Raw genomic sequence first — 26,668 nt, 5'->3', positions numbered from 1 at the left:
AGGACGCTGATAGCACAGACTAGCGATTTGATCTGTTTCTTCTTCGATAGCTGCTTCAGATCTTTTTGTGCACTGCAGTTGAGATAGCATCGTGGCGCAACGTTGAAACCGCAGTTAAAAGGAGTAACTGCCGCAAAGGGACAACCATTGCTCAATCAGCGCGGCTGGAGCTTTTTGCCGTGTTGAGCAATAGCAATCGGCCTGGCCGGGGGCGGCACAAAAGTAGCCGGAGGCGGCCGACACGCAATTTTGAAGGCCTGAGGAAACCTCAATGTGGAGTGACAAATTAACAGCTTGACCTTGCCCTTCGTTGGAAAGCTGTACAATCTTAAAAGTGGAAACAGGCACTCAGAAATACTTCGTTGCGCAATGGAGAAACTAGTAGAGAAAAATCATATGTTCTCGCTATCATCCATTTTCATTGTTCACATTGGAAAACATCAATTGTGTAAACCGGGGGTTCACCGAATTGCCACATCTGTTTTTGTATTTGCTGATGGTTTGGGGTCAATCTCAAGATTTAAGATCACTGTAGCGCTCACCCTGGACACACGAGTGCATCGGGAACACCTCGCATCATAACCCTGCTCAGTTCACAGGAGCCACATTGTCGAGCCGTTAAAATGACAATTAATATAAATCGGCGCCTGTCTGAAACACATCCAATAAAAACGCAATGTCGGTCCCCCTCGAAGGCTGGCAATTTATTGCCGGACTGTTGCATTACATTGTACCCCCCCCCCCCCCCCCCCCCCCCCACCCCTCCCGCTTCTGAGATGTGCCGAATTAATTGATTTATTTTCCAGTTGAATTTTAAGACAAAATCACAGGCCAATTTGTTTGTGGTGTGCAGTCTGCGCAGTCACTTTGTGATTTGTTTTTATTTTGTCCCCATAGGAAGTACATGTCACCGTCAATGTGCAAGTGATGTCTGAGCTGAACATTAACATTTATGTGTAACTGACATGCAGGGAGGGAAATAGCAACACAAGTTGTGTACAATCAGTTCTTTAATTATTGTTCATTTGATTTGCGGCCATTTTGCGAGACAACAAGCATTCCGTTTTTTTTTTTCTTATGTATTATATATGAATTGCATCTCATAGTGGGAAACAACATTGTGCAGTGAGCTCCTTTTTTTTTTTTAAATCGTCATCATCATCACACTTTTCTTCTTTTGCATGACTGGTACTGTTGGGTAGTGGCAATAAAAGCGCAGAAAAATATGTGGAATGAAAAACATTGGCATCGGAGGATTTTTTTGAGGATTGATGTTACGGAGTGCAGTTTTCCACATTGCAGCATTATTTTATTTTTTAGTTATAAGCATGGCACTTGTATAGTAATATAAAATAAAAGAAGTGATCCATTTCCATCGCCGCCCTAACATAAAAACAAGCGCGCGTGGTCACAGAATGCGAACCTTAGTCATGGCACAACTTTGACTGTGACGATCATGACAGCACTAAACGCACTCGTGCAGCAAAATCTCCCGGGATTTGCCGATGTCGTCGTATTTTTGCCACTTTGGAGACCTTTCACTATATTCTGTTGTCTAAACTGCGCCCCCATATCCAAGTTTAGTCCCGCTCTACCTCGTGCGCAGAAGAGGCATTTTAGCATTTCGAGGTAAAGTTCATGCACTTTTTATGAGCCGGCATTTCCATATATTCCTCCCGGGGCGTTCATATTAATGCGCTGCACTAAATTGAATTGGTAAACGCTTATTTTTGCAAATAATATCCTCTCTTTTTCTCGGGGCATGTTTGTATAAACAGGCGACTTAATAGGAATATGCATCAGCGTACGGATGCTCCCTCGCTGGCCCGCACGTGGTGCGCGCACCACGTGCGCGCACCTCCCTCTGCAGGTTTCTCCTCCAGCTGCTCATTTCTCCTTGACGCTTTTGAAGCCTTTTCGCGTCTCCCCGTGTCCCCGCCCTGCGCGTCTTTTAAGACTTTTTCTCACGTTACCCCTAGCCACACTGTGTACGCTCATTTATCAAGTATTTCATCATATCACGTTGAACAAAGTGAAAATGAAGACCTTCCTCTGGTTGCGTCAGAGCTGCCGCATGTTTCAATTGCCCGCTACGGCGAACCAGCGTTTTCTCGCAGGGGGATCCCATCCTCATTTGCTCAAAATCTTCAAGAATGTACTGGAACTCATACAAACGCAGTTTGAATGTATGAAAACGCAGCTTTTGGAATGCCGTCAATATTGCAGCGCCCGTGTACATGCCTGTGCCTTTGAGAGGCGGTGCCTGGTGAGGTGGTGATGATATCCGGCCTGAGAGATGTGGCTCACGGCAAGCTTCTGCGTTGAGTGTTTAGTGTGTTTAAGAGCGAAAAGCCACCGGTTATTGACCCCACCAAAAGCTTTGCCGACAGATGCCAAATGGCGCCAAAGCACTTTTTTTTTCTCCATTAGACCAAGCTATACCCTGGCTAAATGAAGCTCCTCCCTTTAGTTCAGCATGCAGCGGTGCCTTGCGATACAAACTTTTCCCATTTAAATGAATGGCAATTCTATTCCTCTGTTCCGACCCCGTTTCAAAATCGTTTAGTTGATTTCATCATTGCACCTCTAGTGGTAGTAATAAGCCGGTGGAGGCCATGTCATTCCCAATGTTTTATGTTTACTTTGACATTAACCTTCATCTGAACGTGGAAATAAACAATTAACCAAGAGTTAAGCCTGAACACAAGAAAAAACTTAGATCATTCTTTCCGTTATTCACTGAAACTGTCTTGAACAAAGCCCATTTCAAAAGAAAAAAGGCACAAATGATAAATCGCAATCTATTATTGCAACGTACTCCTTTGTCAAACCCGGCTTCTTTGACAACGACAGCGGAAATGCGCGGGCGGTTGCTTGTAAAACCCGGTCGCCTGCTATCGATTGGAGGGTCTATCGGGAAAGGTCAATGAGGAGATGACACGCGCGGCACAAGTCTTCATTTCCGAGTTTTATTCTTGGCTTGTCAAAGCGCCTCGCCTGTCAAAGCTAAGCTGCCATCCCCGCTTTGCTCTCTGCATACCAAAGTACACCCAAGTGTGTGCGTGCGTGACACATCTGTGCGTAGACGTGAAGGTCAGACGACCCGGTGCCGTGCAACTTGGTGATTTAATGGCAGCTGGTTGGTCGCTGCGCAAGGGCAGCGGTTTAGGTTTAGCTCTGCTGGTTACTTTCTCTCTCTATGCCCTGCGATTGGCTGGTCCAGGGAGTGCGCCCCACCTCTTGAACAATGTCATCTGCGATAGGCTCCAGTTTCATCATGGCTGTGATGATCTCCGATCTCATCGCGACCGTGGTGATATACAGTGCAACTTTCGTTATGCGCCTCTCTTTGCGGTATTGCTTCATTGAATGCTTGGCCTATTTGTAAGGCTGCGTGATAAATCGATATCAATATGCGTCACGATGGAATTTCAAACAGTACGAAGACTGCAGTCTTGCCTGGAATCTAGATTAAAACGTGATGCTGCGCAATTTGATTTTCATACAAAATGCCATTAAGCTGTCAGGTAAAACTCCAAGTGTCATAAATGTCATGAATTATTTTGTTTGGCATTTGACTGCCAGTGAAGCGGCTAACATTTAGCAGAGCAAATGAGCGGGTGGTGTGTGTGTGTGTGTGTGTGTGTGTGTATGAGTGTGTCGGGTCTTGTGTGCGCTGGTCCAAATGAGTCAATGAGTTTCTAAATTTGGAACGCGTTGGTGTGAGAAAAAATACGTCACCGCTAAGACGCTGCCTGGAGATTGATCTATTTCACTAAAACAAACTTGCGCCGCTTGCGGAGCCGTGTACACACACGCTTGTTTTCGTATAAAAGAGGAACCCTGTTACTGTACTTTGAATGCATTGTACAAATTCCTTTGGTCATTAAATCAAGGACCATTTTTCAAAAAACGTTGAACAAGCTAGGGGGGAAAAATATTAAACAGTATTTGCATGTGACGTCTTTTGAAGGTTATCGCAAGCTTGTATTTAAGGCTAGAGCACAAAACCATCTGACCCACTCGACCTCAGAGGGAGGAAAAAAAGAAATGATGAAGCTCTTTTCGCATTTTCATCATATTTGTGGATGTTTGCGTCACCGAGGGCTCTGGCAGGCATACCGTGACGCTGCCGACACTGACATTCATTGTGTTCCTGCCCAAATTGCTCCGGCGGTGTCGAGGAATAACCTCATTTCATTACACGGGTGCCGCCTTCGGGTGCAAAAAAAAAAAAAATAATAATGGCGCTTGTCAAGTCATCAGCTGTGATCGGTTGGCCCGTGAAGCCATCCCGTTCCGCTTTAATAAAACGCCTCGCTTAAGGGAGGAAGTAACCAGGCAGAAACGAGATTCCATCAGGGCAGAGCAGCGACTGCCCACTCTGCCACCGCCTGGGTCAAAGCTATTAATGTTCACCATTGCGGTGGGTGGGCACAACAACAACTCGAGATTAATACGAAGTGAGAACTTTGCACCGACCTGCGGAAATAATGAGGACATAATTAGCTGTAGAGGAATCGGTGCACGAGAAAAGCCAAAGGATAACACGCCCACATCTTCCCCCTCGGCGTGGGCGTTATGGCCTCTGACTTTGGAAATATCGCACTGGCGAAGTATGATGTCAAAAATTGACATTTAACTGTAATTGCGGTTTGCAGGTCACCTGGCACCACACGAACAGGCGCTGGAGCTAGTATAATATAGATAAATAAGTATGCTGGTATATTTCGACCGAAAGCGGTCTGAAAGGAGGAGAGTCGCGGACAGCGCCGGCAATCTGCTGGCGGCCCAACCTGTCAGTCGCCGGCCGCTAGCTTGATGAAGTGGCAGAGTGCGTTAGCCGCGAAGGCCGTTGGATATTTTAGGTGATGGCCTCCGCTCGCTCTCCCCATTCGGATGTAGTGCCGCTTCTCCGCGAGAGTGGGGATCACGCGGAGGGCACGGATGCCATTAGGCGTCAAAGTCAGCCTCGGAGGGAATGAGGCGAACAGATGCAGGCTCAAGACTGTGCCCGTGTGGTGTTTTGTATGCAGGCAAGCTGCCCCAGAAAGGCGGGAGAGAAAATGTCATTTTTGTTATTTTTATTTTTTCTAATGTTGTGGGGTTTTCGTCACTATTTATTTTGTGTCATTATGCAAAAACGATTCAGCACTAAACATGTTGAATTGAAAGTGAGGGCATTTTATTGTTGGACCTTCTCTTTCATTTCTCTGTGAATTATACATGACATTGGACTAAACAGAAGGTTGTGGCACCTGTAAAGCTGTACATGCCTGATGCAAAATAGGATTCAAGGCTCCACAGAGTCTTCTACGAATTATGTTTTCATATTAAATTCAGTCAAATTTGATTGTTCCAAACAAGAACTTTAGGACATGTGTACTTAAAAATAAGTGGTATCGATTCATGATGAAAGATGTTTTTGTTTCATAATCAAAGAATTTACACATTTAATTAGGAGTTTTACGCGCTCATGTCACCGTACAATGAAGTCTTCAATGAAGCTCCCGTGCATGATTTTGGGCATGTGGGAGGAAGCAACTTGAGCTTTCTGTTGAATGATTTTTTTTTTTCTTGCATGCTCTTTTGTGTTCTGTGTGTGTGCGCACCCGCACGTGTGTGGGATGACAAGTGCTTTATACAAGGTCAAGCGCGCTGCCGCCTCGCTCTGTTTCTTCCTTCCCGCGCCACTTCTTTCCATACCTGACGAGCTCCATTTTTCACCCTCTCTTCTCCGTCCTCTTTCTCAACTGCTTATTTGTCGCTCTTTTGTCCCTCCGGCCGTCTCCCGTTAACCTTGTTTAGCGCATTGTCTCCCCTGCTCCATGTCCTTATCCTGCGCCGCCTCTTCCCTCGTTCATTCCCTATTCCTGGCACAGCATTCTCCTCCTCGCACCCTTTCATCCACACCTCCCCCTCCCCTCCTTTCTCATTTTCCTCTTCACACACCAATGGCGGAAAATATGGAAATGTCACCGTGACCAGCCAGAGGATCGTTGTTGAATGTTTGCCCGCGTTTGGCCAGCCGCCACGAGACATAACCGTCAACGACAGAAGTTGACGGCTGGAAGATGTTGAGGGCGCCCGTCGGTGTCTGGAGCGTCACTCGTAGGCGACACACGTATTTGGCCGCTCTCCTCCCCTCCAACCGTCTCTTCGCCCTCGCTCTCTTTTGTTCTCATACCCTTGACCCGCCTTTTTTTATTTATTTTCTTTTATCCTCCAATTCCCTCCATTCTGCCACTGGACTCATCTCACTCCCTTTCTCTTCATACGACCCGCGCTCTCGAAATATTTATACTCGCAATTGTTCTTTCCAAATGCCTCCCTTGGCTTGGAGCGTCGCCGCTGCTTGAATGACAGAGTCTTGAGGGTTCAGGGACCATCAACAGAAAATGTGTGTGTGTGTGTGTGTGTGTGTGTCTAATCATTTCCCCTAGGCAGGGTGGCGTCTCATCAGGCCAGCATGTCTCTTCAGGGTGGTCGGGCGGGAATTGACCTGTGCTGGCTGTTTCTTATTGCCCGGGAATGACTGACAGACAGACAGACAGACAGATGGCTGTGGTTCTGCCGCCCCCTTGCGAGTCGCGCTGACACCCCGTAACTGCGACATGGAGTGTAGCATTTGCAGGACAAAAAGGCAGACGGGTTCGCCATCTTCCAGCCAAGTCGCGCAACTGGCAACAGTCCGGCTGTTGAAAATGGCGCCTGTCAACTGGTGTGTCAAAAATGAATGCACGGCCGATGGGGAAGCCTCGTCTTGGAAAAACATTTTTGAGCGAATGTGTCAGAAAACATGCAGCGGGACAAGAGGGAGTCGTCTCCAACTTGAGAGCTCTTCAAGTTTGGAGCCGTCGATTATTTTTGGGGTGGGGGTGCAAGAATTAATCAACAACTACGGTAAAGTACTGTAAATAACACACGCCCGTGTATTCTCCCCCCACGTCCTAAAATTCAACCTGGAAAAAGCATTTCCTTCTCTGGACTTGTGCATAATACGCCCCCCGGCTTTGCTGTTATCCATTAGTATCAGAGTGAATAATAGAAATCAATAAAGATTCCAAGCATACCAATAATGTGTAAATGCTTTTCAATCCAGTTTACAAACGATGACCCCCCCCCTCCCTTGCCCCCTACCAAAAAAATAAAAAATTGGCAAAAATCTTCCAGTCCTGATGCTCACATGAATTGTTTACACTTTGCACGGCAACTGAAAAAAAGCGTGTCCTAAATTGCTGTTGTCAAAGTGGCCACTGACCACAAATTCGAGAGAGGAGCAGCTTGAGTTTCTTTTTCCCCTTTGAAATGACTTTTGGAGTGTCAGTCAGTTCAGTCAAATCGTGCTCCTGCCTGTGTCTTTCTCTTTCTTTCTTTCTCTCGCTCTCTCTTGCTCAGCGTCCTGCACTCGATTCCGCGGCAACTTAAGCGCAACTCCCCATCCCAGAGCTAATTTGGGTCTAGTCAGCCTAGTTCAAGTTTGATGGACAGAGGCGAGATGCTGCCCGCAGATGCAAAGATGCCAATGAAGCCATGCGTAGGAATTTCTCATGTCTGGAAGAGGGAGGGGCAGAAGAAAAAGAAAGAACCAGGGGAGATGATCAAGCTAGCCTGAGCCGTGGCGGCCCATCGCCTGGTGCTTGTCCAAAGGCTCCTCCGTGGTTTCCAAGCGTGTTGTTTTGTGGTTGCAAATTGGCCCGGTCCGGGGAGAGCTGCTGTTATTCTTGGAAAAGGCCTTGTTTTCTTCCTTCTCGCTCTTTTCTTTTCCTCATTCCTCGCCGCTCGTATTGATCTCTCACATCTCCCCAGAGAAGAAAAGGTGTGGAGTTTATTGCTCGTCAAAAAGAAAGACAGCGCTGCCCTTTTCCTTTTATCTCCCAGCCTATGTATGGTTTTTCATCGGTGCGTGTGCGCGCGTTTTATCAGTAATCTTGATATTAGTTTCAACACGGCAGCTTTGGCTCGACGCGAACCAGTCGAACTGGATCCGCCGGTAATTGTTTATGTAAAGGCGAATGAGTTTTCCTCGGTGTGTGTGCAAGTGTCGAAAGCGAGACACGGTGGTCAACAAAGCCCAAGTCCGCAACCGACTTCTGAATCGGAAACCGATTTTTTTGAGGTCTCGCAGGGCATCACCTAAAAGTTGCGGTTGCAGCGAATTGGCTAAAATGTTGAACGTTGTTTTTCCAAAGAAGGAGCCAACATTATTGATGAGTACAAAAATAATCGGTCTGCTTTCAAGGAGGACAACAGCAATCTGAGAATATTTACTGTAGAGAAACTGAAATGCCAAAAAGGCATGTGAATGATTCATCGATCTATCAAAAGTCATGATTGTCAACTAACTGATTTATTCATTGCATAGCTAGTGCGGAAGATGTAGAAACAAATTTTTTGCTGATTTCGAAACCTCCGATTAATCGATCAGGACCTAGTTGTAAGCATTTGGGCACGAGTTTGAAACTGTTGGCGACACCTAGAGGGCTTGAGTGAAATGGCAGCGGTGTTCAGCGTGCGAGCCCTTAAGTCGTCAGCTTTAACTTTCTGTCGCAGGCGATTAACTCGTATAGTGGGAGTCGGATTTTAAAACATTTCCAACACCTTTCAGTGTGTACATTGTGAGCTCACTTGCACGCACATACATACACACACACACACACACATTCCAGCTGCAGAAATTTGAGGTTGCGTATTTACAGGTAATCCACTTTTACTTGAAACAGGTGCCATCTTGCTGACACATACTTAATGCCGGCTTACTCATACAAGTAATTACATTTTCACAGAGACCTGGATTACACACACACACACACACACACAAATACTTGTCAGATTGCGGTTGGAAAGCTCCATTGCTCAGTTTCTCGCTCGGCAACAAAAGCAGATTTATTTTGACTCCTTGCCGCTGCGAAGGACTGTGTTGGTATCAGCAAGTGGGAGGTGAAAGCAGCAAGGGCCATCCGGATGATAAATGACCGCTTTTCTTTTGTCACGCCCCCGCCCCAACATGACCTCTTTTTTTGGGGGGGGGGGGGGGGTGTTATTTTTTATTTCGGCTGCTCTGTCCACGCAGACACAGTCACGCGGCGGCAAACTCTTGTGGCCTACTTGCCAGGGTTTATATGTTGCAGCAGACACACCTCCCATTTATCACCCGTTTATGATGCGCTTCTCTTTTTCTCATCTCCTCTGTCGTACTCGTGAGCGGCAGAAATGAAATTGTCTCTCTTCTTTGTGTGTGCTTAGGGGCGTCTGGCCAGCGTGTGAAAGTGGAGCCTGAGGTCTTGTCCTATCCCGGCCAGACGGTCAACCTGCGCTGTGCCTTCACGGACACCACCGGGATTCAGCTCACCATGGTCAGTTGGGTTGATGCTCACTTTCTCATTGCACTGGTCAACAGCAAAGAGGGAGATGGTTTAAGGTGGCTTTTTTTAGGGTTTCATTGGTATTGCTTTTTCCCGATGCGTCAATTGGAGGCAAAATTTGACTGCTGGTGGGCTGATCTGGTGGTCCCGATTCGATGCAATTAGAGGAGGCCAACAGTCATACGTCTGCACCATCCTGATTGTGTAAAATCTCATTTATAGCATAGAATGTGATGTTTCATTCAAAAGAAAAAAAATCCACCTGTTGCTCAACCTAACCCTTAATTCATAAATATTATTATGGTTATGACTATAATAATAATAATAATAATTTATTATTATTACTACTACTGTTGTTAAGAAAACCGGAAGTGCTATAGACAAAAACAAGGTGCCTAAAAGTGATCTTGGAAAGTTAATTTGCATCTTTGATTTAAAAAATGTAGTCAAAATGTGTTGACTAGTGTTCTATTTGGCAAGTACAGCATGTCTTTTATATATACCTGTATATATATATCTATATATATATATATATATGCGCTATGACCGACTTGTCTGCACAATGTTTCGGGTGTGCTACCAGTTAAGTTTTGAAAACCAAAATAGTGATTGTACCATGGCCTTCCCAGTTCTCGATTTTCGGCTTCGAATATCAGCTTCCTGCCATAATTGTATTTCATTGTGCTGATAATTTGTTGAAATTGCTTGGCTCTAGTCACAATTGTCAGTTGTGGGATTGGAGCCTTATTTGCGTCCAGCATTAAATTGTAATCTAACAAATCATGGCTCACGGAAATAATCCTTAAGGCGAGGGGTAATAGGTTTTTATCGCATTTAGCCTTAACATTTTCCTACGCCACGCAAACAATGCTAAGATTCAGATTTGCTTGAGGGGATTGACTATGGTAATGGCAACACTCCTTAGTTGCATCTCAATGAAGTGAAAAGGCTCTGGGAGCAGCTGAGGCGGGGCTCAGACGTGGGGGGAGAAAGTGGTTGGGATGGCGTGCTGCTTCTGAAAATACACATCCATATTCATACCCGCTCCATTTATGTGCTTTCTGTGTTCTCGCTGCACCCGGGTGGAGTTCACAGGAAAATGGCGACGTCTTCTGATGCCGGTGATAAGTGGATCTTACCAAAAGGGAGCGACAGACTGTACATGTTGCGCTTCCGCGTTTGAACTGACAATGCCTGTCGTCGTCTGATTTGTGAGTGGGAGCACGGTGCCACGGGTCATCTATGCTGCCCTAAAATGCAAAGGAGGAGAAAGCGCAGAAGCAGCTCGGCTAACGCTTAGCATATCTGGGAACTCCATTTGAGTTGCAAACTCTTCACCTTTTCATTTTCATTGCGTTGGATAACTTGAGTCATGCTAGATCATCAACGCTAGACGACATAACCAGTTGCTCCTTGCTTTTTTTTTTTTTTTTTTTTTTTTTTTTGATGTTCGATGAGTTTTAAAAGTTGCTAAATTGACAACTTTGCATCTTTTGTAAGTAACCTCACAGTCATTTTGGACTCTTGAGGTCACGTTGACAGAAGCCGTTTAAAAAAAATCTATTAAAAAAATTCCTAATTAATAAAAAAAAAAAATTCCATGTGAGCATTAAACTCAAAGCAGTAGGAATTTTGAAAATTAGGCGATTGTTTCTGGAGATTTTATTTATGTTATTTGGGGTTGGGGGGGGTGTCAGTAAAAAGGGTTTTGTGGAACTGTATTCGACATCATCGAGAGAAAACCAGGCCCCAAAAGAGCTTCAAATTAGAATAAAACAGTACGACGTCATTCTTTTGCACCATATCTCCTCACCCTTTTTTATTTCATCTGCTATTAGGGGAACCCCTTCTTTGATTGACTGAGGAATTTCAGTTCAAAATACTGTGATGTTTACCAATGGCATGACTTGCGCAAAAAAAAAAACAACATAATAATAATCGACTTTAATAGCATAAATGAGATATTATTTGTGAGAAGAGCAGTATGTCCGGTTTAGGTCATCATTTTTTTTTTCATGAATTTATTTGTTACGGGGGCATTTGCAGCACTCATTCCATGTGTTGCTTTGTTTTTGTTTTTTTTTTAAATTTCACAAAGATGGCATCCATGATTGAACAGGTTTATCGTTCTTAATTGGGCCCGACTGAGCGAAAATACTCATATTTGGCGTGCTTTTTCAGTACGCATGTCACTGAACAAGCGCTCCGCTCACAGGTCACCTGGATCTACGAGCCCAAAGAGGGGGAGCGGATGAACATCGCCGTCTTACACCCCGTCTTTGAACCCAACTACCCAGATTCGCCGCTCAAGGGCAGGGTCAGCTTCATGCAGAGTCCCCCGAACATGGACGGCCCCTCCATCCAGATCAGCGACGTTCGCATGACGGACGAGGGCAAATACATCTGCGAGTTCGCTTCCTACCCCAGCGGACACGAGCAGGGAGTCACCCAACTGGTCATGCTCAGTAAGTCTCAAGAGGAATTCTTTACTGTGTGTATCTTGCCGTCTTACAGTACGTCTACCAGTTTTTGTTTTGGAACCGCTGAACCCAAAAAAACAAAACGAAATTTAAAAAAAAACCAACTGTCGAACACCTTCTTCAAACTGTTGAAAAAAAATAAATCTACCTTCGTATCCACATGAAAAAATTTAGCCGTCAATTTGTTTGTTCAAACGTTTTAATGGACGGGTCCAAAAGTCAAGAGTCCAGGACAACCCCTCATCCATATTTGTGAGCGTGCGCATGTGTGTGTACACTTTCACGAGGGTATCCATGGTGATAGGCTAAGAAGTCAAATGCTAATGACCATAATGGAACAAAGAAAGGATCTTATTACTGGAAGTGGTCCTTGAAAGGGAGCAATCGTGGCTTGTAGGGCTTACGTGACAATTCACAATGCTTAAATCTTGCAGTGTGAGCTGGGCAGTGTTTACGTGTTTAGAAATTCACCAGACCACAATTAAGCCTTCGGGTTTAGGTTTTGGATGAGGTTGGAACAGTTCAAGCGTGAGGGGTTAGGGTTTAGGATTTGAGTTAGGGGGTCGTCCCCTGTCAAATACGTGAGTGACCCCACCAGCGGACTATCCGAAGTGAAGATGAATTTTTGGTAGCGAGCTTGTTAACTGCACGTCGCAATTGCCTCAGATAATTGCTGATATGGAACCTCAAATTCCTCTTCAAGGGGGTGACTCATGCTAATGTCGATGTGCGTCCCAAAAAAAAAAAAAAAAATCTCTGAATTGACTTGACGTGCTCTGGTTAGGTTCAGGTTAGGGACGAGCGTTGGGCTAAGCAGTGCATCGCGCCCGTCGTGGCTGTAGCTGAACTCGTGGCTCTCGGACTGCATTTCGAGACCAAAATATGCCACTTGGAGCGGATGACCTCAAAGCCTTAAAGTCAAACGGAAACCAAAAACATTCTCGACAACCGCGAGAAGCAAAATTGGTGACTTAGTTTGGGATGTCAGTCCTCGACATCAAAACAAATCTGTCCTGGCAGACTTTATCGTATTTTACTGGACATTTTCTTCCAATGCGGAGAGGATAGATCTGCACACCAATTTGCATTCAGAGGTGGCCATTTTTTAAAATGGCAGCATCTCGCGTGGCCAATAAATACAGTTTATGAAGTCATCTCTTTGAGTGCATCTCTGCGGGCCTTGTCAAATTACTGCATTACAGTGAAGTCATGCCGAGCTAGCAAAACGGACTACAGCCTTTTTTCCTTCTTCTTCCTCCTCGTCATTTGTGACTGGCCAGTTTTCTGGAATGTTGAACTGTAGGACCAACCGCAGCACCCAAAAAAAAAAAAAAAAAAAAAGCATCCTCACATACCCGAAGAGTCCAGTGGGTGAGGTTTGCCGTTTAATCATAGCCTCAAGGGACTCGAGTCAATTTTTGGATTTTGGGATCACTTAAAAAAGCGACCGCACTGAAACATATTTGCGGCCAAATCCCGAGCTCGGGATGACATAATATCAACGCGGCTGTCCAAAAAGGACGGCATGATTGAGCTGTGACATTTTCTAGCCGAAAGGTTAAACGTAAAGACTCTGCTCAACGGAATGTTTTTTTTTTTCACTGCTATTGATCACCGACGGATCGACACGACGCCTTTCCTACGTTCTGCTGTAAGAAAGATTAAAAGCCTTCACAGTCAAAACACTTGGTGCATAGTCGCTTTGTCTGCAACCGCGCGCAGTATGTGATGCATCCGCTGGAGTGGTTTGCAGAGGCATACGACCATGGGGCTGCAATTCTAGTCGAGTGTGTCTGCGTCATGAAGAAATGCGATGTCTTTATTCTTTTTCTAATCTGTGTGGCCTCCACTAAGGATGGGCGAAATAATCGTGTGATGAATTTGGTGGAATGAACTGAAACAATTGAGGCAACAGCTAAGTGCACTTCGACGCATAACGCCGGGCTGACCTGTGAGAAAATACAGACGCAAACTGAATTGATTCCTTGACCTTTCCCCATTTCAAATGATTGGAAATGCCATTTATCCATTCCAGCCTACCGAGAATTGTAAATGTAATGCTGTAATTAGGTGATATTTTACTTGATGAAAACATGACTGAATGTCGAGAATTGAACGGCTTTTGCCGTAGTGAGCTTGAAGCGAGCAAAACTAACTAGGTGGTCGTTGTCGTTTCATTTATTTTGGGTTTGACAGTAAACTTAAAAGATTAAATCATTCGTATCTCAAGGCACCGCTGTGTGTACTGTATATGTATATGTACAGTATGTGGCTTTTTTTTTTTTCCGGTTCCAGACAGATTTTTTTTTTTTTAAGCTCTTTCAACATTTTGCGTTGCAGACCCCTGACCTACAACATGTAGTTCGATTTTTTGGGTTTTTTTTTTTTTTTGTGCACTGGTGTGGTGGTTTAACCAACCTAACTGATCTCAGTGGGAAATTCCGTTTTGAAAGCTTTAGTGTTGAAAGTTCAGCAATTCAAACAGGGGATTTCTTCTTCTTTCTTCTCCAGCGAAGCCCCAGAATTCTGCCTCCCCCTTAACGGTGGAAGCGGGCCCCAAGCCCATGGTGGTGGCACGCTGCGAGTCCCTCAACGGCCGCCCCGCCGCGCAGATCCGCTGGGTGACGACCGCCAACGGCAACGCCACCACCTCGTCCAAGCCGAACCAGGACAACACGGTGTCGGTCACCAGCGAATACCGCCTGGCTCCCGCGGCGGCGGACAACGGCAAAGATATCAGCTGCCTGGTGTCGCACCGGACGCAGACCTCGCCGGAGAGCTTCCAGATGAAACTCAAAGTTTTATGTAAGACGTCATTTATCGGCTCGCTTTTTTCCCTCCCCTCAAAGCTTGAAGTTCATTCTTTTTATTTGTTGCACTGTGCTTTTTCCCCCTCTTTCCTTTCTCTCATTTCCTTTCCTCAGACGCCCCTCAGGTGACAATCGTGGGTTATGACAATAATTGGTACGTGGGCCGTACAAATGTGCTGCTGACCTGCCAGGCCAGCGGCAATCCGGTCCCGACGACGGTGCTATGGAAGTCGTGAGTACCGCCACGTGGCCTCCTCTTTGCGAGCGTCATCTTCAAGCCCGCAATCATGCGGGCGACGAGCCGTCATCAGCACTTTTTTTAATACGGCCGCTGCAGCGCCGTGTTGCGCTGATGGAAATAGCCACTTAATTTCTCATAATGGACTCTGACTCGGAGTTTAGCCCTTTGTGAATTAGAAACACAATACGTCTGGTGCTGTTCCTCCACTCACATTTTTAATCCGTTACCATGGCCCGACTGTGCCTTCGTTTGAAAAAACAAAAAGAGAGAGAGAGAGAGAGAGAGAGAGAGAGAGAAAATCAGATCCTGCTGCTAGATCATATTTTTATATTGGATGTTGAGGGAGGCAGGAAAAAATGTTTCGCTGATAAATAAGATTAGCCGACTCGGATGTACGTTGCGCAAATGAAAATCTGTGCTGAGTGTTCTCGCATCAAGGCAGTTCTGATTTTGTGCCTGGTGTCGGTCCGACTGTCTACTTGTGCATTCATTTTCAGTGGTCCTTATACAGAACATCTTTGTGTTTGCTTTTCAAACAATTCTAAGGTACGCACGATACAGTGGGCACCGATTCTGCACATTGTTTTCCAAATTAGAAGCGTCATCAGTCTGCTTTCACAAAAGAAGAATATTTCAATCAGTATATTTCAAGGAGAAAAGCTGAGATCAAATTGGACAATTTCAGGTTCAACAATGGCTCCAAACAATTATTCCACAAGCAAAATAGTTGTCAAGTAATTTAATGATCAGTGAGTTGTCGATGAGTGAATTTTGACACCTGTACTTTTGAGTGACAGTTGCCATTGCCGCTCGCCATCCCGTAACGGCCGCATTCAGGTGCCCTTTGGAAATGAACGTGCCTGCGTTTTATTTCTGTGTTCTGCATTTCTATGATGGAGCCAATCACTTGGCAAAGATTTGTTTTCACATGCTTCCGTGAACACAGCATTTGTAATCTGGGATTTGTTGTTGAACACTGTCATGCTGCGAAGGCGAGCTTTTCCTCCAAATCGTGCAAAATGACTGAGCGGTGTTGTGAAAACGCAGCCTAATGCAGCCATCTCCCTCCAGTATGACGGGACAAATGCCCGACACGGTGCAAATCAAAGACAACCAGCTGAAGGTGCTCAAGGTGGACGAGGCAGTCAACACCACTTTCGTCTGCGAGGTCAAGAACCGCGTCGGGACTGGCAGGGACCAGGTCACGGCCTTGGTCAGAGGTCAGTCAAACACACTCGCTCGCTTCAGCAGACGGAAGCGCGACGTACGTAGGCTGGACGGTGTCGGGAAGAAAAAGAACAACAAAAAAAAAACGTGTGGATTGTCTCTGGAGGCAATTGTTGATGATGAAGCTATGATGCGCTCTTCCAAGCAGTTCTTTTCATCATCTTCAATTCAGCAATACTGCATTGGTGGTGTCAGAACAAGTCAAACCACGTCCCCTGTTGCACAGATGAAATCACCTTAAAAAACACACACACACACACACACAAAAACCACACACTTCATTTAATTTTTATCACACAGCTAACACATTCCAAGTGTAGTCGTCTTTTATGCTATCCCCAGGGAAACACACACACACACACACACACACTTTCTTGTATTTAACGGTTCGAAGGCCCAGCTGCTCTGTCCATGGCGTGTGTAAATGTGTGTGTGCGTGTGTGTGTGTGTGTGTGTGTGACCTCTCCTCCTGTGTCCTACTTTTAATTGATGACGCCGCCTCCATGACGAGCGCTTCATCACGTACGGCTTTTTCCTCCCGCTAAAGTTTCTACGCCAAACGGTTGCCCTCGCCAACACTTTGCTTTTGCGCTATTTGTTTGATTTCTTTTTTTTTTTTTTTTTTTTAATGAGCCGCTGAAACTGAACTTCACCCTGTGAACGCCATGATCAAAAAAAACAAAACAAAGTGGGTAGAAATAGAAAGGACGAAGCTTCTCTGGATGTTCGGTGATTACAGGAGAGACTTGTGTAAAGGCAGCGAGGCCGCAATCGTCGTTAGTTTCGCTCGGTTGGAAGATGACGTTTGCTTCTAGTGGGCTTTAATGGTGCCTCGGGTGTCGTCGTTAGTCCTTTGATTGTTGAGAATGACCTCTTTTGTGTAAAACGAATGCTTCTTGTTGCCACCGAGGCAAGAGTGCAGGACCTGCTGGATTCGGTCTCGACTCGTTTGTCGGTTAAAGATGAACGTCAACTAAGGCTTGAATCTGGGTTCACGCATTCAGCGGACGTACCCACTGAATTTGAGAGTGGAGACGAGGGCTTGATTTTTCTTTCATGGTTTTGAAGAATTTTAAACACTTTATTTTTTTTTTAAATCATCGGTGGTGTGTCAACTTAAGGGGACATTTTCACTTGACGGGGACTTAAAATCCACAATCGCACGCTCCAGCTGATCCTCAGCCATTTTAATTCTGTCCCTCGGTGTCATTCATACCTATATTTTCCCCCGTAATGCAAAAATAACCTCCACCCCCTCCGTTCTCCTCTACTTAACAGAAAGTTATTTTCAGCTGACATGGGGGAAGGTGCCGGTAGTGGGTTGTGTACTTATCGACGACATCACAAGAGCCATCCTTGTTCCTGCATTTTGCCCTCCTTCTTTTTGTTCATTCCCCGCCTTTCCGCTATTCCCTCGTCTCCCCATATGGTGCCACGGCATGCGTCGCCCTTCCTGTGGGACCCTTCTGTTCTGGCTGCCGAGCCAAGTGCGGGCGTCCCGTGTCGCACAAGCGATCACGCCGCCTCCCGCTGGGGTTTTACGGGCGAGGAACAAAGCCGGAGTGTAAAAGTAAAAGTCCAGGCAGCGTGGGCACACAGGCAAGCAGGGAGGAAGATTGAGGCTTTTTATGGACTAAGAAGTCGGGGAGTGTGCAGCAGGATGAATCGGTGCCAGCATGCAATCCAGTGAAGGGGATGGAGCGAGCAAGAGAGAGACGAGAGGGGGGGGGCGAGCGAGGATGCTGAAGGCATGTCAAAGTCCCATGGGAGGCTTGTGCCACTGCATCCTATCTGCCGAGCTATTGGCCTGCACTATCTGTGGCTACATAGCGTGTGTCTGTCTTGTCTCCAAGCCTCTCAGAGCGGATCAGTCACCCTTTGCTGCTTGAGCTGCTGGCTGCTTCCCTTGCCATTTTGCTGTCCGCTCCCCTCTCTTTCTCTAGCCACCCCCCCTTTTTTTTAATATATTATCCCTTCTCCCTTTCCCACTCCTTTCTCACCCCACTTTTCTCTCACAGTTCTAGTTCAACTTGATGCAGTTTCACCCTGCTCTCATCTTCCATTACCTCCTTCCCACTTTGGGTCTTACTCGCCAGCAAAAAAACAGGCAGGGAGGCGGGCAGGCAGGGAAGGAGGACTAAATGACACCTGAATTTGCAGTGAGAGCAGAAAGATGGAATGGATCCATTTGACTTAAAGTGTTGGTTCAATTTCAAAAGAGAGGTTGTGAAACGATTCCCCCGGAGTTTGCATTCAAACCTGTGAACACAGTTTGAACATGACTTAAAGTGCCAAGATGGGCGGACGGGGCATGATCATGCTGCATTTCCACACGATCTGACTTGCATGCGGTTGCAACGCAACTGACAAAAGTGGTCGAAAGTGTGATGGTGAAAATGCAAGTTTTAGCCCACAATAAGGACATTATCTTCATTCATGAACACACGTTAGGGAGCAGAATTGATTCGCTCACAATCGAAGCGGCTCCCCTCGTGCCTTTTCAGTTCAGTGCAGGGAGAGGCGCGCAGTTGACATGGCGGAAGCAGAACAGACTCGCTGGAGTCCGTGCAGGAGATTGACACACATAAAAGTACCTTTGTCAGCAACTGCAAGAACTCCACTTGCGGATGACGTAAAGTCGCCAAGTGGGCGCTTGGAGACGGCGAACCGATTGTGTGTCTGTGTGTGACTTTTTTTTTCCTATTAATTGGCTGGTTCATCAGAATTTTATTCCGACCAATATTGGAATTGTCATTGGCCTAAAAAGTCATGCGTGTCGGTCGGTCTGTACTGCTGGTAGTGAGTTATGTAAAGGCACGAAGAGACATTCTCACCACCCTTGTACAGTAACCGTCGATGCATTTACAGTTGGAAGTCGAGAAGGATGCGGGGTGACTCCATTCAAAAAAAAAATGCAGGCGCAAGAGTGAAGAGAAACGGGGGGCGACAGGCACTGGTTGGGCAGCGCCTGCCAGACAGCGGCACCTCTATCCGCCGTGCTTGTGTGGCCATTCACCTCAGTGTCCTCCTCTTTGTCCCGCGCACGACAGACGGGCTGCCACAAAAATATCCCCCCTTCTCTCGCTGTGCTCTTTTTGGTTGCGACTCCTCATTCTCCTTATCTCTAGCAGGTTGTCTTTCAGCCTCCGCGGCTCTGCCTCTGTTCCCCCACCCCGCCCTCCCCCTTCTCCCCACCATCACACTGCTCAGGAATGAGACTTCTGCCCCCCCCCCTTGAGTTTTCGCTCCTTCCCACTGCTATCTCTGCCCTCTCTTACACGCCATTATAGCTCTTCTGTCATCACAGCTTTTACTGGTCTCCATCCCTTCAATCCACCACTCTGCTAGGCCGATGCCCGGAGGGTGCGCGTGCGCCTCCATCCCTCCGCCATCTTCGTCCGTGCAGCGGTGACTCAAAAAAAAAAAAATTATCCTCACACATGGTCCGAGGGGCTTTCGGCCGCGCCGGAAATAGACGTCCTCTCGAGTCGATGCGCGCGAGTCCTTCGAGTAGAGGGCAAACTGGGGGCCGGAGCGTCTTCCTCCTCGGGGTGGCTTGCGGTCGGTCGAAAAATCGGTGCGGCTGCGTAGGCGCGCGCGCGTCTCCGGCCATGCGAGAGTTAGCCAGGGAACAGGTCCGCTGGAGCCAATTCTGCCCGCGGTGTCAAACTGGCCCGCCGCCCGCCCATTAGCACACGTGCACACGCGGCCCTTGTTCGATAACTTAACATGCTTGACAGCGAACGCTTGCCAGCGATGCCGGAGGTGCGGCCAGGCTCGGTGGTGTGCGTTTTTTTTTTATTTTTATGGAAAGCTGCAGCCGAGGTTACTTCCACTCCATCTCTCCAATTACTTTTGGTCACTCGGAGCTTGTGATCGCAGTGGACGTGGCTTCGGAAGAAGCATGCTGCTTTTTGGCTTCCGCAGTTTGTTGTTTGTACACGCTATCGAAAATGTAAGGACCCTTGGGACTTTTTGGATTTCTGCATACGTTTATTTAAAAAAAAAAAAAGGCATCTGATCGGTCGCCGGCATTTTCAATGCCGCCTCGAAGAACCTGTCGACGTGCCGGTCACATTTTAAGACCAATCGAAGCAAATAGGAGGGCGGCACAGCTCAGTGGTAGAGTGGTCGTTTCCCAACCCAGAGGTTGGTGGTTTGATCCCCGCGTCATCAGTAAGTGAAGGAGATAATCGTGTGAAGCACTTTTGAGGACGCGAGGTAGAAAAGCGCCATACAAGTACCCAATCCATTTACCGTATCCGGGATGCCAAAGGGGTTGACATGCTTTTTCTCTCAGACCCACCTCCTTGTTAACACCTCATCTATATTTTCTTCCGGTGGTTCAGCCAACAGCTTCTGTTTCGAGGATTGGCCCCTCTCCCTAACCTACTTACTTGAATACAATCGCCGCCTTGTTAGAAGGTGTCTACAGAGCGCCTGCACGGGGGAGCCCCCGACGACTCCATTACACGGCCTTGTTAAATCTTTAAAGTGTTGTCTCAGGAAGACAACATCCACTGAAGGATTTGCAACAAGACTTGAGAGAGGGAGGGAGAGGCGCGTATAGCGCTTGACAGGAGCGACACGCTGAAAACTTGAAATGCAGCCAGAACACTGCGCTTAAGTTTTGCCATTGGGAATCAAATTTGGCATTCTAGATTATATTGACTTGAAACAAGCACTGGCACTGAAAGAGGTTGCCTTAAGAAATGAAATACAGACATTAAATAAATAAAGAAAGAAAGAAATACACCATTGTTTGTTTTTTGGGGGGGGGGGGTCATGCTATGAGGAGTTTTTTTTATATTTAGGAGTTTTGCTGTCGGTTTGTCCAGACTTTCCCTTCATATCCATTCGTTTCCATTGACAGTGCTTTTATTTTTCACTTTTATTTTTTTTCAAGTGCCTGATTTTCTATCTATCTACTGTATATCATTAGAATTAAGTCATACTGTACGAGTTACCTGAAGTTGTGCTCGAGCTTGTGTGGCAAAGTGTCAAGGACACTGTACCATTTGTGATCCCACTCGGGGGTTAATAGTTCCACCGATGAGAGAAAATGAAGCCCTCGGGCAAACTAGCTTAGCACAGCTAGCTAATTCACTAACTAAGGGAATTTAACAAGGCTTGCTATTTGACTTTTGGACGATTTCCCCGTTGCTGTGAGTGCATGATCTGGTTGTCACCGAGCCAGAGGTGATAATGCATTTCTCATGTTCTTTTTGGCAGCCGCACGCCGAGGGGCTAACCGTCGCGTTCCTGTGTGTGAATCGCGATGTTTAGCACTTACCGGGTGGAGAAAGTGGGGGCAAAGAGAGACGGCTTTTTTTTTTTTTTTTTTAAGAAGGGGGCAAGAGTGAATAAAGCAAGAACAGAATCCAACCCGTTTACCCTCTCCTGCTGTCGCGGCAGTATTTTACTCCACTACGCTTCCTCTCAGATCAAGAGTCATCATTAATGGGATGTTTTGCTTTTCAGAATAATGTTAACCAATTGACTGATATTAAAAGTTATTTCAAGTATTATGTAAATTAAATGATAAAATAATTGAAAAGGGGAGACGAAAGGAAACTTGGTGGAAATGTGCTGCTACACACACACACACACACACACACTCTTTGCACATATTTACATCAGTCTACCGGAAAGCTCTCTTAATACCCCACAAAAAACTGCAGTACAGAGTAAGATTCAGCACTTGAAATCACCGGAAAATGCTGTTTTAGTCCGTGATGCTTTTTGGGTTGGTCACCAATAGGAAGTCATAAGTTGACCCATCCCGTAAGAGTCCACTGGAACTCGATTCATAAAACATGACATCACACTAAATAGGATCGTATTTAGTGTAATGTCATGTTTATGAAGAGAAGTCTTTCCCAGCATGTTGGAGAGTTCACACTTAACTCATTCACTCCCAAAGACGTTTTTAACCGTCTTTTCAGACTTGGTCCAGAATTAGCTGGTATTGAGTGAGTTTAAATGAAGATGAGTCTGTTTCTGTGGGTGCTGCTGTTTTGGTTCGCAACTAAAAGGACATAGTGGTGCGGTTGCCCGTTAGACGAACACAGGCACAGGAGAGAAGGTGATTTGGAGAGCTCGGGCGAATATTGAAATAAACGTTAAGATATAGCCACCTGACATGATTAATTTTCTTTCCGCGGCTTACGTGCAGAGCCGAGAGCGAGGAGACGTAACATGACAGAAACGCGGTTGCAAATTAAAGATGACAGGGAAAATGGGTTTAGAGGAGACATCTGCTGGAGTGCGAGCAGCGATGGAGAAAATGGGAGGCGGCGCAGCTGGAGAGGCTCCCGTTAAGAGGGTCGAGCGCAGGTGTCGGACGGTGGCGAGCGTAGCAATCGGTTTCTTGAAAATAATCGCCGTTACAAGAATAATTCACTCGTGGCATTCGTCAACGGGGCTTGTGTGGCGTCGCATCACCAAAAGGGGCAATGACAACAAGCCGATTCGTTTCTGTCAAATGTTTCGATGGCGGCGGCTGGCTAATCCTCTGCAGTGTCTGCGGGAAAAGCCAAAGCCGGAGCAACAGAGGGAAGGGCGGTGAACTTGATCGCAAAGGGGTTTTGATCACTTTGGCAACCGGGAATATGTTTGAAACGTGTCACCCGCAGTTATTTGCTTTTCATTGTGTCGCCCTAATCTCACAGACGAAGGAAGCGGCGGCTCCTTTGTCTGTTATTCTGAAAAGGGAAGACTGTGTTCTGTCATCTGATGTGTTGCTAAGAACATGGAGTATTTGACACTCTGCACCGCATCCTAATACCACAGTGTGACTAACAATGACTTTTCTAGCTGTCAAAACCTCAGCATTAAGGTTATGGCTTGACGGTGCCGTCATGCTGCATTGCACCATGGGAGTTGTCTCCCCCTCCCCCCCTTCCATTAACAACTGTCATTAATTTGACAGTGTGTTGTAGAGTTTGGAGTTGTTTTTCACATAAAACTTCACCTTGGCTTGCGTTCGTTCCTTTGTTATTCCATATTAGATCAATCTACTCGCCAGGTTGATGTTATATTCATAGGGTGAATTCATTGTTAAAAGCCACCATTAAAACTGAATGAAAACTGAATATTTCATTTTTATCCGAAGCCTTTTTTGGAGATAACCCCCCCCCCCAAAAAAATGCCCTGTGACAGTTCTTCACCTGGCATTAACTTGCTAAGACATGTAAGGTTAGCCTTCTTGGTCTGATAGAATCGGCTGAATTTATCTTGAAACAACCAAAAAGTATCAGTAGTTTTCTTTTGTGTCAGTTCACTGTTAAAATCACCATCAAACTGAAAGGTGTTTAGGAGCCTTTTCTCACCGAAAAAGTTGCATGTGATGTTTTTGTATCGTAGTAGCTTGCTAACCCTAATGGCGTTAAAGTAGCCATGTACAGGATGTTATGTGTTAAATTTTCAAAATGAAGTATGACAATGCTATTTATTTCCAGTAATATTGTCAGCCAAAAACAGATTTTACGGAATATTACCTCACTAACCCATGCAAGATTAGCCTGCTAGCCATGTAGCTTATTGTGTACATTTATTGTTAAACACCCACAATTTGATGTTGATTGACTAAAAGCTATTTATTCTAAGTCTTATCAACTTAAAAAAAAAAGTACCAGATAAGCCTGCTAGTCATCTTGCTAATGTTATATTTATAGGTTGAGTTCGATGTTAACCAAACTCTAGTCATGCCTGACAGAAAACGGTTGTTTTAAAATTCTAAACAGAGTCAACGTCTTATCAAGTTTGAGAATGAATTACAAGTAACATTACCTTCTGTAGCATTTGCGGAACCGCATTAGTGTACCGGTCGCGTTGTAATGTTTAAGGTGGATTAATAAATGACTAAATAAAAATGAAATGAAATGAATAAAAATACATTTATACAGGACAGATGACATGCTGTAACAAGTGTGAATATTTTAATCATCCTCCCATCAAGATAACAAGTAACATAAGATTATGTAGCAGTAGCTTGCTAACCACTTGTTGGATTTAGCCAACTAATAAACTCCTCCTCAGTCAGTTGTAGTGAAGGCCTTTTTTTATAAGCGATTCCATGCTAAATGTTTTTTTTTCCTTGCTGTCGCACATATCAGATCTTTTACAGTCAATGGATGCATCTCCAGGGTTCACTTGGATTGCTTCTTTACTCGAATGATTATATATTTTTTAATGCTCTATAAGCCATTTATGTTTGGATGACATTTTTCATGGCCGACCTCATCGTGGGATAAATGGGTGAGGGTCGGCGCCCACTGAATAATCGCGAGTGGACAATGGTCACGGGGTTGCATGCTGGGCATCTGGCAGGCTTCCCAAAAAGCACCTACAGCCCCGAAACGTTGGCACGCGAAAGCCGACGCCCGTGCCAAGCCGTCGCGCTGCTGTGCTGTGCCGTGCCGCGTTGTGTTGCGCTGCGCTTCCGGTGGCTTTACTAGCCTTCTAGCACACTCTCGTAAATCTCCTCCTTTATTGTGCCAGTTGAAGCGCGTCTGCGGCGCCAGATATTGCTAAACGCAGAGCAGCGCATCTCTTGACCTAAATCATCCAACGCGCTGACGGGGAGCTGAAGATTACGGCGCCTCTCTACTGTTGACTTTTGCACTGGCAAATGCGCTTCCAGTTAAAGGAAGCAGGAGCTGGTCAGACGGACTGAACAAGCAAGTTGTGATACTCTACTGTCATTCATACTCGGTCAACAATGCTGTGTCAACATGAGCAACTGTATCTCCGGTTGCTACATTTGATCTGATTGTTCTTATTTTATTTTTTTTTTATCGAATGTGGTCACTTGTTGGCTAAGCCTCTCTGTCATCTCCATCAGAATTTGAGGCCATGTTACCTGTTGCTGTGTCCGGTCGCCGCGATGCAATTCTGCGGCTTCGCCGCAGAACTCATTTTTCTTTCGGCGCTCTTTTGCGTTCTGTCTTTGTATGGTGGTCGAGGGGCTGTTTTTTCTCAGCTCCCGGGCTTAGATCGGCTTAGCCTTGAACTTTCATGTCCATGTGAACAATTGCGGCGATACGAATTGGGGTAATTAGCCACGGCTTTTTAAGTTGAGCAATCGGGAGGAGACTTGTTTGAGGGAAGCGGATGACGGAACTGTCTGTTCGAAGGAAGGTCACCGACTGAGTAGATATGAGAATTTCATGGCTTCACTTTTGTTTTTACACAAAAACTCTTCAAGTTCACACTGAGGATGGCTTGCATTTTTGTTTACTCTTTTTGCTGTCAAACATTCCTTTTTTTTTTTTTTTTTTTTTTTAAACCGTGCACACGGGAGAGGAAAGTATGAGTTGAGAGAGCGCAGTATATGGCTGACGAGTCATACGGGAGCTCTGATTTAGGCGGCGTCTTCTCCGCAGCGTTGGCGCGCCGGAAGAAATACTGCCGAGTGAACGTCGGCGTCCTCGCCTGTTGGGATTCCAAAACAAGTAGAATTTAAGAGGCTTCTCTTTGTGATTCAGCCAATCAAATGGACACTCGTGTTTGGAGGAGGCGAGGGAGGGGGGTGGGGGGGGACACGAGAGAGAGGAGGGAGCGGCTGCCGGTGGTGGGGAGGGGGGGGGGGGCGCGTCTGTGCCGTGCTTCTCCTTCGTGCCTTCAAGGAGGCCCTGTCATTCCGCTGCATCACTTTGTCACTCACTCTCACTCTTCCTTCACCTCCTCCTCCGTCGTCTTCATCTCATTCCCACCCTCCGCCGCGCCATTCATCATGATCAAACCTCGCATGGCCTCCACCTGTTCCGCCCGCCCACCCACACGCATGCACGCCATTGCCCGCTCTTCTACGCCGCCACCGCCTGCGCTTTGTGACTCGTAGCCAGCCAGCAGCAGCAGCAGCAGCCTTGGACGCAAGCTTAGCAGTTGAAGGGCAAAGTGTCTGAGACCTTTTTGTGTGACGTGGTGGTGGGTATGGGGGGGGGGTGGCGGGGGCAGTTGTGAGGCAGCGATGGGAAATGTCAGCGGAGCAAAGGGACTACCTGGATACACGCCACTTCACCTGAGTGGGTCGACCCCGTTCTCAAGCTTGAAGGCACATTAATCTTCCCCCTGTTCTCGGAGAAGCCGTCTGACCTAGTTGAGCCCCCTTGCAAATGTCCATAAAGTTCAGCTTTCTTGAGCGTGTGCTTACAATCCTGTGCGGTCGGCGTTGTTGATCGGAAGCTAAATTCAATCGGGGCCAGATTCCGTCTGAGGAAGGAAGAACCCGTTTGATTTCGGTAACCTCGACTTCCACCGTTGAGTTATTTCTGTTCGGTTTGGCATCTGGCAGCCTCAGACTATCGCACAAGGACTGTATTATTTTGTCGAGAATGAGCGCCATTCACTGCTGACAATCAAAGCGCCGTGTCGGCAAATGTTGCCGTATTTCCTCCACCGGCGGGTGTTCCTCGAAGGAGCTGCCAGGTGATTCCGCCACTTGAGACTCATTTCCAGCCCTACGCCTCCCACGAATAGACGCCTCCTCCTCCTCCTCCGAGTAGAAATGATGACTTCACTTCACTTGATACAAGTCGTGGT

At 46.3% G+C, this 26,668-nt stretch overlaps 1 protein-coding gene across 3 annotated transcripts in view; it reads left to right on the top strand.

The window, feature by feature from the left end:
* LOC147204229 (nectin-2) overlaps nt 1-26,668 on the top strand; it is a 103,774-nt gene that overhangs the window by 33,814 nt on the left and 43,292 nt on the right. For all 3 annotated transcript variants that reach the window (XM_086112838.1, XM_086112837.1, XM_086112836.1), the window contains exons 2-6: nt 9,247-9,356; nt 11,581-11,830; nt 14,357-14,650; nt 14,770-14,887; nt 15,968-16,116. In XM_086112838.1, the coding sequence (XP_085968964.1) occupies nt 9,247-9,356; nt 11,581-11,830; nt 14,357-14,650; nt 14,770-14,887; nt 15,968-16,116 (921 nt within the window). The remainder of the gene's footprint in view (nt 1-9,246; nt 9,357-11,580; nt 11,831-14,356; nt 14,651-14,769; nt 14,888-15,967; nt 16,117-26,668) is intronic.

The sequence above is a fragment of the Hippocampus guttulatus genome, chromosome 6, assembly GCF_054856545.1.
Source record: "Hippocampus guttulatus isolate MCC_2025c chromosome 6, RoL_Hgut_1.0, whole genome shotgun sequence".
NCBI lineage: Eukaryota > Metazoa > Chordata > Actinopteri > Syngnathiformes > Syngnathidae > Hippocampus > Hippocampus guttulatus.
The sequence above is the reverse complement of the archived record's forward strand: the minus strand, read 5'-3'. Positions and strand labels throughout refer to the sequence as shown.